The 18,317-nt window shown below is 36.4% G+C and overlaps 1 protein-coding gene across 8 annotated transcripts in view; it reads right to left on the minus strand.

The window, feature by feature from the left end:
• TTN (titin) overlaps positions 1 to 18,317 on the minus strand; it is a 236,790-nt gene that overhangs the window by 92,442 nt on the left and 126,031 nt on the right. For 7 of the 8 annotated variants that reach the window (XM_042040505.1, XM_042040513.1, XM_042040510.1 and 4 more), the window contains 22 exons: positions 15,617 to 15,691; positions 14,640 to 14,720; positions 13,377 to 13,481; positions 12,777 to 12,854; positions 12,333 to 12,386; positions 11,923 to 12,006; positions 8,100 to 8,150; positions 7,087 to 7,482; positions 6,616 to 6,891; positions 6,100 to 6,375; positions 5,808 to 5,947; positions 5,215 to 5,341; positions 4,865 to 5,128; positions 4,494 to 4,760; positions 4,098 to 4,361; positions 3,423 to 3,562; positions 3,171 to 3,297; positions 2,792 to 3,058; positions 2,426 to 2,692; positions 1,704 to 1,970; positions 1,478 to 1,617; positions 420 to 546 (listed from right to left, as the gene is read on the minus strand). In XM_042040505.1, the coding sequence (XP_041896439.1) occupies positions 420 to 546; positions 1,478 to 1,617; positions 1,704 to 1,970; positions 2,426 to 2,692; positions 2,792 to 3,058; positions 3,171 to 3,297; positions 3,423 to 3,562; positions 4,098 to 4,361; positions 4,494 to 4,760; positions 4,865 to 5,128; positions 5,215 to 5,341; positions 5,808 to 5,947; positions 6,100 to 6,375; positions 6,616 to 6,891; positions 7,087 to 7,482; positions 8,100 to 8,150; positions 11,923 to 12,006; positions 12,333 to 12,386; positions 12,777 to 12,854; positions 13,377 to 13,481; positions 14,640 to 14,720; positions 15,617 to 15,691 (3,873 nt within the window). The remainder of the gene's footprint in view (positions 1 to 419; positions 547 to 1,477; positions 1,618 to 1,703; positions 1,971 to 2,425; positions 2,693 to 2,791; positions 3,059 to 3,170; positions 3,298 to 3,422; positions 3,563 to 4,097; positions 4,362 to 4,493; positions 4,761 to 4,864; positions 5,129 to 5,214; positions 5,342 to 5,807; positions 5,948 to 6,099; positions 6,376 to 6,615; positions 6,892 to 7,086; positions 7,483 to 8,099; positions 8,151 to 11,922; positions 12,007 to 12,332; positions 12,387 to 12,776; positions 12,855 to 13,376; positions 13,482 to 14,639; positions 14,721 to 15,616; positions 15,692 to 18,317) is intronic. The other variant, XM_042040506.1, reaches the window with a different exon arrangement.

Below are 18,317 nucleotides of genomic sequence, written 5' to 3' on the forward strand. Positions count from 1 at the left end.
CAAGTGGTCTTCAACTGTGTAGTCTGTCCCTGTCCATCAAGCCCTTAACCCTACCCCCAGATATCACTGTTATCCTATCCTCTCCAGTTAATATGATACTTTGATGCAGCAAAGCCTTTGCTTGCAATATTTGATTTCATAACAGAGTATGTTGCCAGACCATGGAGCAGCCTTCAAGGCCATTTCCTTAGTTTTACTTCTCCTATATGAATAAATTTTATATAAGGTTAAAAATCACATAGGACAATCCTTAACAAAAAAAATTAAGATGACCTGAGTAACTAATCCCTGAGTTGCTGTTCTGGAAAGGATTGCTGTGGGTTCAATAGAGTATAGAGATTTTCCACGCTTTCCAAAGAGGCAGTGAGCACCATGTTTTCACTTAATTAATCAATTAATTCAGTTTAAAAGACACTTACGTTTCACTCGAAGGTGAGCACCAGACTTGGCATTTGCTGCTTGGAAATCTACTCCACCAGCTTGATCTAAGCGTACATTGTACAGTGTAAGGAAGTGCTTTTTTCCTTCCTCCTTGATTTCACATTCCTGCAAAAACAGAATTGAATACATTTTGTATTACTCACTGAAAGAGCCCCTACTTCACCTCATACCATGCATCTGGTTTCTTCTACCCCATTACCAACTCTTAGGCCCACAGGAAATATACCTTATAAACATTCATTCACAGGCCTTTCCTTTCCAACCCTCTTCTTAATACAGCCCGTTTCCTCTAGGAAGAAAGGGCAAGACTCAACACATTCGTGTGCTGACTAAGTAGCCAATATATTAATATATATGTAGACCAGTCAGAGACCTAGTTCCCCCAAGGGAACTAAAACTTGCTAAGCTTGTGCTGGGACCTTTCCTCAAGAAGACCTTTCCTTATTTTATCCAGACACTGATTTTCATGGAACTTCCGATTTTTGTGTATTATTCACATTTGTACCATTACATAGAAGCCAAATTTTTGCCAGTTGTGATTGTATTGTTTCTTTATTTTCCAGATCCTTCCACCAAGGAATTAAGAATATTTGATTAAGCCCTATACCATTTTACACTAATTTTAACTGTCACAGAAATGAAAAAGAGTTTGGAAATCTGATCCACATCTAAACCAAGTATAACTCAAAACCCACAGGCAAAAGCATGCAATCCAAAGTTTGCATTTTCAAATGCCATTATGTTTTAGTAAAGTACACAAGGTCTTTGCACTTTGGATACATGATTGTTAGGTATTGTTAGCAATGCAGAATGTATTGTTTTATGTAAAATAATTTGTTACTTAGTTATTTTGAATTACATTTTTACTACATTAAAAAAGTTATTAATTAAAAAACCCACTATTTCTAATGTAGTGACTCTTACTGAAAGCAAAGAGAGATCACATTTAGTTTCTGCAGTCACCCTCTCCCTCATACCCCACCTCCCTGCAACGTGCTAAGACACACATAAAAAATATCCTGAAATATTTGCTTACGGCTGATTCAGTCAGGGGTTCTCCTTTTAGCTTCCAATTGCCATGGACACCTTCCTCAGAGATTTCAATGTCAAAACGGGCAGTCTCTGTCTCAATCACCTCCACACTGTATAGTGGCCGTACAATCTCAATATCCCGGTCTGGAGAAGAAAAACGTGATTGATTCCCTCTGTCTCTAGCAGATCCCAAAAGATCTCTACAGAGCAGCCCATTAGAATAACCATACCTTCAATATCAAGTTTGGCAGAGGTTTGATCAGTACCACAGTCACAAGTGTACTGTCCAATGTCTTTCTTCAAAGCTTTCTTGAGAATAAGGATTCTCTTTTTACCATCAGCCTTAATAACAACATTCTTTGATGCAGTAATTGGATTGCCGTCCTTCATCCATTTCACTGGGGCATCTGCTTTGCTGATTTCACATTGTAAGATTACTTCATCTTTCTCTACAGCAGTGTAATCCTGCAGCTTCCCAGTGAAGTAAGGGTCTCCCTCTGCAAGCAAAAGTTAAGACATATTTCAGACTGAAGTTTTAGTCTTGCAGAAAGAACAACTAGTTTCTGCCATAAAATATATTTCCTGTTTATGTCCTGCAAGAAGGATTAAATATAGTCCTTTTTCACAGTTCTGTTACAAAAAAGAAAACAATGAACACCTAAGAAACAATTCAGGGCATTACTTACAACATTCTTTTGATGCTTGAGGAGTTTCAGAGCCCTGTTTTAAGTATGTAATAGCTAACTTTGCAACTTTGCATAAAATTTTAAAGTTACTGTGTATTCATCCTTTGTGAATAGGTAAATGGACACCCAAGGAAGAAAACCAAATTGTCAGATTTTCAAAATCATAATTTACCTTTAGGCTGACCACAAGATTTTCTGATTGCTAATTTTATCAATAAAACTCTTCTGATAATATTCACCAGGTAAATTCTTTTGGGTATTCTTACCAAGAACAGTGAGTTTAGCTTCTGAGAATTTGCCCATAGCTTCTACTTTAATCTGAGAAGTATCATCAATAGTAAGATCTTTGATTGTGAGCGTATGGAATTTGCCATCGTCTGTCATTGAAACCACTTTGCTGGTATGTAATCGTTGGTCATTCTTGAACCAGGCCACAGAGATGTTTTCATGGGAGAGTTCCACAGTGAACTCTGCAGTTTCTCTCTCCTTCTTTGTTACATCCTTGAGAGGAGTAAGGAATTTCAGGCGGATACCTATACCAACATAACATGTCATTAACAATAATGTTATCAATATAAACTATATAAGTACTATGATGCAAAACTTTCTGAGAAAGAAGAAGTCTAACAAACCTTCAATAATTAGCTTGGCACTTGTTCGTTTATCCTCAGCTTCAAATGTGTATTTTACTTCATCCTCAAAGGCAACAGATTTAATAATCAGAGCATGCTTTGTTCCGTCTGAAATAATTTCAATTCTTTCATCAGGAGTGATCTCTTCTGTTCCTTTCAACCAGCGGAAAGTCTTGGGTTCTCTGGATACCTCACATTCAAACTTAGCTTCATCCTTCTCAAAGACCTTCACATCACTTAGTGGAGTGATAAAGATAAGAGGCAGTTCTGAAATCAAAGAAGAGCTCATTCAGTTCCTTTCATACAGTGCTTTCTGACACTAGATTTGTTCTCATGCCTTGAAATACACATGGAAATGTTGGCCAAGTGCAGACTGTACCTTTCACTTTCAGATTAGCAGCACTTTTAGCATTGGCAGCTTGGAAAGACACTTCTCCAGTCATATCAAGTTTGCAGTTATGAAGGACAAGAATATGCTTCTTCCCATCTTCAATGATTTCACAGTCCTGGTGATAAAGAAATACACATCCCACCCCAAATATGAATATTCTAAGAAGCCACTGAGAAAACACTATTATTAAACATATTTTTCTACCTAAATTATGGTCTAAAAATAAAGAAGAAACCTTACAGGTGAAGGTGTTAGGGTTTCTCCCTTTAGCTTCCATACAGGATGGACATCAGGCTCAGAAATTTCAATTTCAAAGCGTGCTGTTTCACCAACAAATACTTCCACTCCATACAGTGGGCGCTCCACTTTAACTAAGCGAGCTAAAAAAAAAAAAAAATCACAAGTTCACATCTGTTTGCTCACAAATTGTATAACATAGAAATGTGTACTGGAAGGGATCTCAACTCTCTCCCTATTCCTTCTTTTGGGCATTCAAATGCTATGACCAGTAACTGCTTATCTAACCTCTTCCTAAAAAGACACAAGGTGGCAGTCTACAAGCTCCTTCTATAATATGTCTGAAAATCTAGTTATTTGTGGTAAGAATATTTTTCCTAATAATTAACCCAGATATCTGTTACAGTGAACTAAACTGGTATTTTTTTCCTGACTGTAAATGGGCAGAGAGACTAACTGATCATCACTGTCTTTGTTACAGCTATTTATATACCGTCAAATACATTGTCTCTTGTAACCACTTTTAACAACTTTAAATCCAGATATTTCAGCCATTCATCACAACAGTATGCTTTCTACAGGGGCATTTCTGGTCTTGCTCTCTAGAGAGCATCTATCTGTCTACACTGGTTTACAAAGGTTTCAGTACTTTCCCTTAGCAAAGATTTGATAACTTACACTCAACGCTGATATTGGCACTTGTCTTGTCAGTTCCACAGTCACACTCATAAACACCCTTATCACTCTCTGCAGCCTTCTTGATCTTCAGAATACGGCGCAAACCATCTGTTTTTATGGAAATTCTGTTGGAAGCTACTAGTTCTTCACCATCTTTGTACCATTTTACTGGCACATCTTTGCTAAGTTCACACTCCAGAGTAATATCATCTTTCTCTACAGCACTGTAGTCTTGTAATTTCACAGTGAAATATGGATCGGCCTCTATAAAAGGCATAGTGGATAAGATAAATTAGTTACATAAATTTACTGAAATGTCAATATTTTTTCACTTTCTACTAATAAAAATGGTTAATAATTATTCTATAGCACATTTTAAATTATTTATGTAATTACCTAAGACTTTTAGGTTGGCTTGTGTGTTCAAGTCCTTGACTACGGCCTTTATTTCTGAGATATCATCAAGTGTTACTTCTCTTATTTCTAGTTTATGAACTTTGCCCTCTGAAGTAATTAAAACTGTTCTGCTTGTGTGAAGTCTCTTGTCATTTTTGTACCATTTCACAGGCATGTCTTCATGAGAAAGCTCAAACTGAAACTGAGCTGTTTCCCCTTCTTTTACTGTTTGATCCTGTAGAGGTGATATGAACTTCAGCCTCACACCTGTAATGTAGACACATAAATAGAATCAGAAAAAAGGCTAAGGCAGTTCTAAAGGACATATTCTTCACCCTTTTTTTATTTTTTGTTCATGAGAATATACTTGCCTTCCACAAACAGTCTTGCTGTGCTCTTCTTGCCATCAACTTCAGCAGTGTATTCTCCCTCATCATCAAACTGTGAATCATTGATGACAAGAATGTGCTTCTTTCCATCTGCAATGATGTCAAATTTTTCTCCAATCTTGAGTATATCAGTGCCCTTAGACCATATAACATTGGCCTCTCTGGTAAGGACACATTCAAACCTTGCTTGGCGCTTCTCGGGAACAGTGACATCTTTTAGAGGCACAGCAAAGTCCAATTCGATTTCTGGAAGCAGAACATAACACATCATTTGTAATATGCTCCATGTGAAGTCTGTCTAAGCTAGTGTCACACTCCATGGGGCATTGTACCTTTTACTGTCAGGATAGCTGTAGTGACGGCATTAAAGGCCTGGTAAAGGACTTCGCCAGCTTGCTCTAATTTGACTTTGTGTAAGGTTAGGAAGCGTTTTCCTCCTTCAGCTTTGATTTCACATGTCTGGAGAGATGACAGACTTTGTTAAATACAAATACCAGTGTAATGACAATGCCTTACTGCTAGGTGTTTTTAATAAAGGGATTTTCATAAATATTGTGTATGCAGTAAAGAGTCAGGTAGGAAGAATGAAATTGCTTTTCAAGGAAAGTTAAAACTTTCACTCAATGATTAAGAAATGGAATACATTTCTTCAGCATTCTACACTTCTTTAGAATGTCAGAATCATTCCCACAATCTATGTAGGATATTTCTATTGTTGCTTGAATTGTGTGCTCTAATACCTTAAAAAAAGGAAGGCCTTCAAAACTTAGTTTTATAAGATATAATCCTTACTTAGAGAATCAGTATTTTTTAGTCATATATTCTGGAGTGAGTAGCAATGACAGGTCTTACCATAAAGATTCAAGGAACCTGTTCACAGTATTTAACTTAAATAAATTTTGTAACAAAATTCAAGAATGCTTACAGGTGAAGGTCTCAGGACTTCTCCTTTCAGCTTCCATTCACCAGGAACATCATCTTCAGATATTTCTGTATCAAAGTTTGCTGTCTCTTTCTCATAAACTGTAACATCCTCTAATGGCTTCAGAAGTTCAACTTCACGATCTAGAATGCACAAATGAACACTTGTATGATTAGGTCAAGTTTTGATAGAGCTTTATAATAATTAAGGTTACCTTTTCTGTTTGTTTATTTAGACGTTTTTTAACATTGGCCTACAAGCTGATTAAGTATAATCCAAATAAAAGCTTCCTTACCACCAAGGGTCAGCTTAGCTGGGTATCTGCGACCTTCAATTTCCACTGCATATTCTCCAATATCAGCAGGACCAGCATTCTTGATTTTCAGGAAAATTTTATTTCCTTCTTTCAAGATTTCTGTCTTGTCAGTGGGCTCAGCAGGAATTTCCTCATCTCCTTTAAACCATTTAATGTTTGGTGTATCCTTGACAATGTCACAGCTGAAAGTAGCTGTTCCTTTTGGTTTAACATGCTGGTCTCTTATGGGTTTTACTAACCAGTCCCTTATAACTTCTGCATGACAAAAAGTTACACAAGAAAACAGTTTAGCAGACTTTTATTACAAATAGACATGTCAAAAAAAAAAAAAAAAGAAGAAATAGAATTAAGAGATTTTGTATTACAGCAAGTTTTAATAGCTGTAAAAATCTTATCTGTCCACTTACATTGTAAGACTATGAGAAAAGGATTTCGTAATTTTAAAACAGCCCAAATATCCTACAGAGAAAAAAGAACATGGTTTTGGTTGCTTACCTACTACCCTAACACAAGATGAGCATGATAGTTCAGAGTCTTCCACAGTAACAGTGTAAGTGCCAGCATCAAAATCATCTGAGTCTGCGACCGTGAGGGAATGTGACAAACCAATAACACCCAGAGCAAATTTCCCAGGCTTGGCTTGAATGATTTTACCATCCTTTCTCCAGACCACATTTCTTTCTTTGTTAAGCTCACATGTTAAGTACAGTGGCTGGGTTTTAACGACAGTCACTTCTTCTTCAAGCGTTTTCACAAACCGCACTGGGAGTTCTGTGGGAAACAAATTATTCTGATTTGTCTCCTTTATATATCGAACATGTGATGCAGAAATACTGCATATAATATGTGCAGTGATCGAGGGAAACAAAAGAATGTGTCTACCAACTACTGTAAAATTACAAAGCACCAGTTCTAGTTTGAGGAGTAGCTAGCCTAAATTATTGATAAATCTGAAACAGGGAATACCTTCAACAATAAGTTTGGCTGTAGAGGTCTTCTCTTTGTTCCCCAGTCGTAATACACAAGTATATTCACCAGCATCGGACAGCTGGACATCAATAATATGCAGCTTCCTATCTTTGCCATCAGCAATAAACTTGTGTTTTGGGCTCTCTCGGATGTTACTTCCATCTTTCATCCAGCTGGTAATTGCAGTGGATGGTGAAATAAGGACTTCAAAGATTGCAGAAGACCCAACAGACTCAGCTTCTTTTAGCACTATATCTTTCATCTCCTTGACAAACTTCAGTGGCACAGCCTTGAGTTGGTAAGTAAATGGAGGCTCTTCAGGAGGTTTTTCACCACCGCTGCCTGGCCTGAGTTTCCTTCTTTCTGCATCTGCTGGTGAAGGTGTCTTCTTGGCTGTAATTCAGATCCAGAAATGAATAAACTAATCCTGATTAATTGCTTTTGATTGTAGGCTATACTGATTTTGGTTGGGGTAGATTTAATAGTCTTCTAAGTAGCTAGTATGGGACTATGTTTTGGGTTAGTGTTGAAAGCAGTCCCGAAAATACAGAGATGTTTTTGTGATTGCTGAGAGGCACTTGCAGAGTCAAGGCCTTTTCTGCTTCTCATACTGCCCTACCCCTGAGTAGGCTGGGAGTGCACAAGAAACTGGAAGGAGATACAGTGAGGAAAGCTCATCCCAACTGACCAAAGTGATATCCTATACCATATGGTGTCATGCTCAGTATATAAAGCAGGGGAAGAGGGAAGTGGGGGGCATTCAGAATTAAGACATTTGCCCTTCAAGGGACGGAGTCTTGCTGGCCTGCATGTGGGTGAACACGTCCCTGCTCATGGGAATGAATTCCTATTTTGCTTTGTTTATGTGCTCTGCTTTTGCTTAACCCATGAGTTTTCTCACTTTTAACTCTCTTACTCTTTCCCCCCTCCCACCATAGGGGAGTGAACGACTTGCTGTGTGGGGCCTGATTGCCAGCTGAAGTTAAACCATGACAAGGTATTGCTCGTACCTTTGACTGGACTGATACCCTTTGGAGTTTCTTCTTTTGGTGGCTTGGCCTCTGAAGCAGAACAGCAAGATTATTAGGAATGCAGTTAAATAAACATACTTACTAAAACTAAGACAAGCATTTATTTTACATATCAAATTTTTCCTTCCTTTAGTTACCTACATGTAAAAGGGGAGGAAAGGATATAAACATACGTTTATAGAACTTATACTGTCTATATCTCAATGGAATATCTTGAAGCGTGGGAAAGACAAATTCACCAGTAGGGACTAACAGGCAGCTTAGAAGGTCCTATTTCCTTAATGTGTTGTCCTGCCCATTAATTTGTAGAATTCTGACATTCCTTGACACTTGATTTGATTAGGCCCTTGATCAATACCCACCTGTCAGCTGAAATAGTTTAAGTACCTATTAAAAGTATATGAGGTTGTTTTTTTTTAAAAAAAGCAAACCTTTTACTAATGAAGGCCACAAAAATATAAGTTGTGTAAATCAAATACATGTTTTGGGACAATCTGGTACTTTTACGAGTGAGGGATGTTCTATTAGTAACCTAATTTGTGATGAATCATCACAGACTTTTGAAAGTATTATCCATACTATGCTGCTTCTCGTTATCTCTTTGTGAAAGGAAATATAAAAGATACTTTTAATGGGAGAATGATATGAATGAAATGCAGTGGATGGAAAAATGAACACTGGAAAAAATGTATGAGTTTTCCTGAGAAGACAATGGCACACAGAATGATTTATGAAGTCTTAGAAAAGTGTAAGGGTAAGACAATGAACAGTGATCACAGAGATGTATGTACAGACAGGTAAGACAAAGACGTCAAGAGTGGCTGAATGCCAATAAAGCCAGCTGACAGACTTGATGGAATTGCGAATGGTGTAGCTAAAACACAATGGCAGGTGGTACTCTCCTGAAGCAAATGGTACAAGCACTTCGTGGAAGAATTTGGCATCAGTCTTCCTCACCTCGCTTTGCATGAGACTTTGCTGGAACATCCAGAACTTCGCACGATTCTCCAGATGCATCCAAATTCTTATTCTTGCTTGAAAGTCTAGTGGCCTGCTCAGTCAGGTGAGCAGGCTCTGATTTCTGGTATTCTTTCTCTCCTTCTGCTTTCTTAGAAGTTATTATCTTACCTACGCTTGAGGAGTAATTATCTTCTCCATTTGCAAGGATCCCTTTGCTTGATGATGATTTGTCAGGAAGCTTTCCCTCCCCTTTTTTCATGGTACCAGATGCGCTTTTTCTAATGCCATGTTCAGGTGATGTTTTTTCATCTGATATACATTCTGTAGATTGCTTTTCTTCAATTCTGTCTTTTCTGCTTTTATGAGCTAGTGTTTCTTTATGTTCATCCTGAATGGTATGAACTTCTTGAAATTGTTTTTCATCTTGACTTCGTGGTGGCTGAATAGTAGCTTTCTTTACTGACTCAGATATGACTCCTTTTTCATATATGGAAACTTCACTTTCCATTCCTTCTGTCATCACTGTATCCAATTGTTTTTCCACAGGCAGAATTTTAGAGGCATTTGACTGTCTGATTTTGCTGAAGACAGTTTTTTCTTCCTTCTCTGGTATAACCTTCTTGCCTGTTTTTTTATCACTTAGGAGTGCTTTCTCAGTCAATGATTGTCCTAAACCCTCCTCACAGTGAACTTCTTTCTCTGCAGAGTATTTTTCTCTTGCTTTTGTTTCTACTACTTCTGACTTAAGAGACGTTTTAAAGATTGTGTGAGGTTTTTCTCTGGGAACCTCCTCATCCTCAATGGGGTATTCTAGGTCAACATCTCTTCTCAATCCTGGCTCAGCCTCCTCACACAGGTCTAAGGAATGTACTTCTGCTGATGTTAAATCCAGATTCTTATCTTTCTCATCATCTTGAATATCTTCCACTTTCTTTGCTTCTTTGTTAAGAATCTCATCTATAGGAACTTCAGCTACTGTGCTACCAGATTGCTTCATCCTCTGAATTTTACTTTGTATGCCATGCTCCTTCATGGATTTTCCAAGAGAAACGTCAGATTTCTCTGGAGTAAAATCTCCTCTCTCATTTACATTTCTAAGCTGAGGAGTTTCAACTATGCCTGCCTCTATGATATCCTGTAGAAGTGAACTTTTATCCTTAATGTGAAATTTTTCAGGTTGCAAACTTATTTTTGATTTTTTTTCTTTTCCTAGAAGTCCTTTCTGGTCCTTGGTCTGATACGGCTTTCTGGGTTTAGGTACACAAGTTGATTCAATTTCTTCTTCTTTCACATGGCCAGGAATCTTTCCTTCATGAAGAACACTAAACTTTTCAGAGATTTTCTCTATGGCATCTTCCCTATGAACAAGCAATTTAATTTCATCCTCCTTTTCTTCTCCAGAATCCCTTTCCGCATGTTCAGATGTTATAGAAGTCAGTTTCTCTTCCTCATCCAGTAGTGGTAGTTCATCCTTCGTGTAAGTAATGTGATCCATTTCAATTTCTAATTTCTCACCTGTAAGGGTAGTCTTTCTTGAAACGACAGGTGTCATTTCTGGTTCCTCTTCTTCAGAAGCCAGGATGAAATATTTAAGAGATACTTTCTCCTGTTCATGTCTCTCTGACTTCAGTATTCCATCACCTGTTTCCAGTGACATTTTATACTCAAGTGGCTCTATGGCCGGAACTGTCTCCTTAGGACTTACTTTCTCTTTTACATGCAAGCTTTTCTCAACCAAAGTCTTCTTTAACACAATTGACTCAGGCTTTTCTTCTTCCACTGAGGGCATTTTATCTCTATGCTTTAGTACAGGTGGTTCATCAGGCTTTTCTGCAGCTACAAAGGTTTCATAGGTAATTTAGAGAGTTAAAACCCATAAGAATAAGAATCGGGAACAATATATTTTAAGACAAATTTTCCAGCTATACCTGAAATAAAATGAACATAGAACACTTTTTCTCTACACAACAGAAAACTTACAACATAATCACAAAAGAAAGGTAAGAATGGCACACATGAACAGAAAACCCAAGTAAACCACTATTAGTATTGTCTCGTTAGATCACCAATTTAAATCCAGTGCAGCTTAAAAGTAGCAGAAAATGACAGCTGTCTGGTAAGTGACATAAAATAGGTTAATTTTGCCACTTCAGGCTACATCACCAGATCAATGGCCATGAGACATTCATGATTTGGCTTCTCAAATGCCCAAGATCTGAGCTCTACTGTAACATGAGGTCCTTTGAATGGTGGGTGAGCGGAATGTACATCAGCTCTGCTGGTGGACCACAGGCTCAGAGTGTTTCAGAGGAACTGGAACCTTCACAGCTCTTTTTTTTTCCCACAGCAGGCTTTATTCCATGGTCCTAAGCATAGCAGATGAAAGTAGCAATACTCTAGTTCTTCAACACCACTGCCACTTTTCCTCAGGGCTTCAATGACATGTCAAAAGCAGGAAACCAAACAACACAACAATTGCTCACAAACGTGTAACTTCTCTTTTTCTACACAGAAAATCCAAGATGTGATTCACAAAACATACATCAGGACATAAGGAACACCGAGAAAACAACAGAATACACAAATTTCATACTAGGACAACAAATAAAGACGCACATTACCATCCAGACAAAAGAGCACAGACTGGTCTCCATAGTGTATCAGAGATGTTTTTGTTTTAAATTAGGTGACAGTACCTAGAATAACAAGATCCTTGAACAGGACCTCAAATCTTCCTGTAATGAATGAGTTATTGTACAGCTCTTCACTCTTTTTATACCGAAAGTATTTAGGCATGTCAGAGAGAAAAACCCTATCAATAGCATAGAATACACATAAATACCTGCTTTCTTTCCAACAACTGGAGCTGCCACTGGAGCAGTAACAGCAGGTGCGGGTTCTGCAGCTGGTCTTGGAGATTTTAGAGCTGTATGGGAAAAAAAGAGTTTTGATACATTACTTTCAGTATGATGTTCTTTAAAATGTTTTGTAGATGGTATGGAAGTTCTAGTCTTATTAATTCTAAAGGCCTTTATGTGGATACTTTTGAGATTCAGCTGGACAGGATGCTGAGTCATCTTGTCTAGACTGTGGTTTTGCCAAGAAAGGCTGGACCAGATTACCCTTGAAGTCACCTTTCAACCTGGTATTGTACAATTCTGTGAATGTCCTTTTAGTGAGAAATCCCTGAATGAAAAACAACTAGACACAAAAGAAAGGCTTGACCAGTATTCACAACTAAAGAATTCTTACCTACTGCAGGTTTAGGTTCAGGCCCAGGAACTGGGACAGATGCTTGCTTAGTTTCTGCCATTTCAAACACAGAAATTACAAGTAGGTTAGTTTACATTTTTTGCAATCACATTGAGCATTAGTAGTTAGGAGCAAAAACACAGAGATGGCTAAACAAAGACAATTTATTGGTTTCTATTTTATTTGTCCAAAAAGCAAGAAATCACCTTGAGATTAACTAAGTCTTGTAAAGCAAGATTGGAAACAATGGAAAAAAGATTAACTTTTCAAACATTGAAGAATAAAGACAAGAAGAAATCCAGAAGATTGCAAAATGGTTAATGAGGACACAGCAGTCATGACAGACTGGAGGACAGCAATGCATTGTATTAATATAGCATGATATTCAGCACTGAATATCCTTTAGTTGCTGCAATAAGGAAAAGGAGCACCACACATCTGTACCTTTTGGTGGTTCAGGCACAAGTTTCTCCTCTTTTTTTATGACAGGTATCTCAGTTTTCTTCGTAGGAACTTCTGGGACTTTAAAACAATATTTTTTTTTTGTAAGATACATTAAAACACCTTAAATCCCTAAATAGAATACCCTCAAGTGTATTTAAAAGTTTTCATTGTTTTTACATGTAAACAGTTTCAGATGTTCTGAAGGTTTAGGAATATGTATTTTTTAGAATAAGACTTGAATTAATTAGAAACTATAAATGGGTAAAAGGACACATATTGGTAAAATGTTACCTAAAAGAATTCTTGGATCAATTTTTTGCTGTAGTTATATTTTTATCAGTATTATATAAAATATTGGTAATATATTTTCTATACACAATGAAGATTGAGAAACAATCCCAAAATGTAGAATTCAGAACCAAATGTGAATGTCAAACTCGGTTGTGCTTCCAGCTAAGATTTAAATTGCACAGTTAGGCCAAAGCAAGCCATCTTTCAAGATATCAGTTTCATTCCTGAATTTAAGGGAATACTACTTAATAGTGGGATTTTAAAAAAAAATTCATAATTTAATAAGTAGATTTGAAAGTAATGTAGTACCTTCAGGTTTCTTAATTTTTTCTACTGGTGTAGGTACTGGTTTAACTTCTGGTTTAGGCTCTTTTTCTGGTTTAGGTTCTTCCTCTTCAGGTTTCTTTTTAAGAACTTCAAAAGAAAAGAAATCTCAGTTTTCAAAGCACAGGCAAACAAAATAATAAGACAGTGAACAAGACAAAGATTAAAAGCATCAATCATAAAGAAACAGGAAAATAAAATATATAGCTCAATAGAAGTGGAAGATTTGTGTAACTATTCAATATACTATCCTGAAAGTAATTTAAAATTCAAGTCATCTAAGGAAAAAAGACATTTTTGTTAAGAGTAGTCCATCTGAGAGGAAAGACTTTAATGTTAACTGACTATGATAGAATAAAATTTCTTGTAATATCTTATATGTTTATTCTCTTATTTATTGCTAGATGCAATTATGGATGATTAACTGTAGTTAAAGATGATTTTTAGGGATGCAATGCAGGATTATAGATTAAACTCCCATTGACTTCAGTGAGAGAACAAGACTACATCCTCAAGTACTATATTTGAAGAGCTCAAATTTATATAATGTCTGTTCTCCATTTTCTTAATTTCACTTATTTTTGTCCTCTTAGTTCTCTGTCTTGGATATGTAATGACATGGTCATCTGAAAAACTGAATATTGTATTTTATTATTTTGTCTGAAATTTGAAGGTTGGCTGCAAGGTACACAGGCACGAATCATCCCTCTGTGGTGTTTTGAAGAGAATTGGAATTAGTGCTTCATTTTTCTAAGCAATAGTTGAGCACAAAATGATTCAGAATGTCCCAGAGGTTGCAGGAAAGGGGGCTGATGTCCAATAGTACTGCGGGGTTCTGTGATCTGAGTGGTACTTCTAAGAAAACCACAAAAGAGAACACATAGACTACACATGTAACCTTAATAACATTCACACTGTCACTGGACAGGGGTCCAGAAGCTGAAGACAGTGGAAAACTCTCAACTCTAGTATAAAGAGATCAGGAAAATGGAAGAGAGAGATAGGGAACTAGATTTTCAGTGTTCTGCCCTGTTTTCACCACAGATCCTTTGGATCTGAGAGACTTTCAGGCCACCTCGCCCCTCCTTCATCCCTGCAACTACAACTGCTTTTCCCAAGAAACAAATATCAGATAGTATTTGATCATGTAATTTTCCATACCACATACATAAAACAATTTTACTTAGGGGAACATGCTGAACAATGTTAAAATGCCGGGGTTTTTAAAACAGAGCCAAGTTACTATACCTCTTTTCAAAACAACTTCTTCTTTTGGTGGGGGAGTGACCTCAGGAATTACTCTGCGAGGTTTCTTTACAAGTCCAGGCACTTAAAAGAATATTATTCCAGATTTTATTATAGGTTCGTAACAGTAGTAAGAGCTAACCAATAACTAGCCTGTCCAAACAGACAAATCAAATGCTAGTTCACTACTGAATATTAAAATCAAAGGTAAAACTGTTGATACTGGAGTCAATAGTGTTAATATATTTTCTATATAATTTGCATACAGCTAAATTTATACATAAGAGAAAGTTTTCATACAAATCAACAGAAGTATGGTTTGAGAAGACTATAAAGGTTATGTATTCAAGAAGAGTCATCATCATAGTAACATTTTTATTTCCTTGTCCTCTTTCACTACAAGCTTAAATTACATATCTATTCATAAGGATCCACTTTAATCTCTAAACTTGGAACAGCATTAAGAAGGAATGTCCACTGTTTAGCTGCTTAGTTTATCTTAAGCTGCAATACATATGAATGATACAAAGGCATGGTTGTGAAGTGGCTTGCTCAATATATTATTCATTCCCATCTCTGGAAGGTGTCCTCTCACAAGAATACGTTACATTTCAGAAAAATAATAAACGAAGTATGTTAAAACAATGCTGTATATGTTTAAACAGTTTTTTATTTTTTATTTCTAGCTAAGTAGAAAACCAAAGTGAACATCTACACAAGCGATAAAACTCATAAAAACTCTCTCATTCTTCTATGTTTCTGACTCTCGCATCTCACGGATTGCATGATGGGCAGTTAAAGTGGACATAAATATAACACAAACATATATGCCCAAGATGGGGGTGCACTGTTGAGCATAATCTAACATAGACAATGTTTTGACATATTTGAGCAAATTAAAGAAGAAGATCCTAAGAACTACAACTTTGGACTCATGAGAGGTTTATTTTAAGCAAATAAACCTTATATTAGGTAGGTACCTTTAGCAGGTGGGGGTTCCAGTTTTGGAGGCTCACCAGGTTTTGCAGTCACAACTTTCTTCCTTGCTTCAGGAGCTTTAAAGAAAATTATTTGAATTTTACAACACACATTAGACTCAAAAAAGAAAGGAGTTTTCTAAAAAATCCAAACACCTCATTAATAGTATTGATGTAATAGAAGGACAAAAGCTGCAAAGCAAAGATCCTTGCTGATTAACTGTTTAGAAAAAGTCAGATGGTCTGTATGAAGCACAATTTATCTGAAACCCATGTTCATATAATAACACCAGCAAATGATTGCTGGGGATTCTTTTCACATATAAGAATATGTTAAAGAGAGAAGAATTATGTTAAGGATAGAAGAATGTGTTAACTCGATTAAAATTGTTTTAATAAATTGGGGTTTTTTTCTGTAGCTATCGAAAAGAACCCATGTAAATATCCTTGGCATAACACTGATAAAAAATCATGAGGAACTGAGCATTAGTGAGGCGCACCATTTAAGTATGGTATATTAGAAAAGAAATAAAAAAGACACAAAATGATAGTTCAAAAGCATGCTTTTCAAGATTCATCAGTATAATTTTAAAAGATTATGTTTTGAGTTTTCACTGTTATTTATGGCTTCAGATGATTATACCTTTAAGTAGCTCTTTTGCCAGTTTAATATCTTCTTTTGGTGCAGGTGGTGGTGGTGGTGGTTTTCGCTTTTCAGGGACCTTCTTTTCAGGTTGCGGCACTTTAAATAACATTAGGTAGATTTAGAATAAATTTCCTATGATGGTAGTTATGTGAAGAGTAATGTACAAACCTAAAGACCACCATTTTCCATTTCCAGTGAAGCCAGTGAAAAAATGTCATTGAATTAAATGGGACCATGAAAGAGCCTTAGGTTACTGCTTCATAGCATGCACACAATACAAATATCCAAGCTGACTTTAAAAAGCACGTTAATAACGTGAGAACAAAGGCAGAAAACCAAATGGTGGGAAGACTCTTGTGGACAAGAAACAAAATGAAAGCATTTAAAACAATCTTCAAGTTATACTTAAGAGTTAAATGATCAGAAATATTTTCCAGAACACAACAAAGGAAGAATCACAGAAGGACCTACAACGTACAGGTGACCAACAATATACAGGCACGTGTGTGAAAAATGAGAGAGCAAGAAAAAGACTGCACATGATGATAATGAAAGAAAGATGTGTGGCAGCCTCTAGGGAAGTACTTTGTATACCTTCAACTGGTAAAGCTTCTTCTACAACTGGAATTTCTTCTGCTTCTTCAGGCTCAATCTCCTTTATGATTTTATATTCTTTAAAGAATATTGACAACTGGTGTAAGTTTTCAGTTATAAGATCATTTCACATGAACAGTTATACAGATATAACTAAAAGCAAATCTACTCCAACAGACACAGACAAATACACATTAGGATAAGTAATCACTCAGTATCTGTTACCTTTGCAGTTAATGGAAGATTTGAAAAACTACTTTCTTTTCTAAGCATGAGTCAGGATTGTGTGAAGGATAGAATTTTTTAGGTATACAATAGAAACTAAACATTAAATTTGTGGATGAGTCATTGCAACAGGAAAGAATAAAAATCTCAAAGCCCTCAATTAATTTATTATAACAGCAACATAAATACTAACTTTTGAGAGACTCCAATTTAGTGGGAATTTAATATTATCTTAAAAGAGATTTCTCCTGGGCAGGAGCATATGCCTTCCAAATATGAATATAATAACAGATACAAGAAATATTAATATAATCTAAAATATGAAGTGAACAACTTACAAACATCACAATAGGAGAAAAAGGAAAATTTCTACTTTAAAGCTTATACTTGGAAGAACAGGACAAAGGACTGTTCTTAGAGTAAAATCTATGGTGGCACAAACCTTCACTTGGTAGTGATTCAGGTATTTTAGGAATAGCAACAGGTATTTTTTCCTCTGAGACAGATTTCTTGGGTACCTCAGGCACTTAAAAAAAAAAATTTTCTTTTATCTGTGTGTATATAAATGTACATATGAAACATAAAAAGACAAAGACATCTAGCACACACAAAATCACAGTAACAGTGGCCATAACCATGAAAGACTCTGCTCCAGTCTTTCTCAAGGTAGGCTACATTCAACTGACAAATTTTATAGACTCAGTTATGAACAAAGAAAAGAAAGAATATAGAAAAAATTCTTCTCAGGAGATGCCTCCTGGCAATATGTACCTTTGGTTGTAGGAGGCTCTGGTTTTTCTAATTGTAACTTTTTAGGTGTTGTAAGAGGCACTTTCTCTTCTGGGATAGTTCTCTCTGGCACTTCAGGTTCTTTAAAGATATTAGTAAATTTTCATTTTTGTGAATATTAAGACATATATATATACATCATAGTGAAAAGTGCAACGACTAAAAAGAGTAGGGCATACAAAATATGAAGAATAATAAATTTAAGCAGCAGATTATTCATTTGGCACTGCATACATCAGTGAAACAAGGGGAAAGGTATTCAGAAAATAGAGAGAAGGACATGCTCAGTCACTGATGTATGTACCTTTAACTGAAGGAACTGTATGTTTTCTAAGAACAGGAACAGGTTCTGGTACTTTTGGCACAGCAACAGGCACTGGTTTCTTGGGTACAGCCACAGGTTTCTTTGGCACAGCCACAGGTTTCTTGGGCACAGGCACAGGCTTTGGG

Source organism: Corvus kubaryi, unplaced genomic scaffold (genome assembly GCF_017639235.1).
Source record: "Corvus kubaryi isolate FWS band 111438036 unplaced genomic scaffold, C.kubaryi_AGA036_p1.0 37396, whole genome shotgun sequence".
Lineage (NCBI taxonomy): Eukaryota > Metazoa > Chordata > Aves > Passeriformes > Corvidae > Corvus > Corvus kubaryi.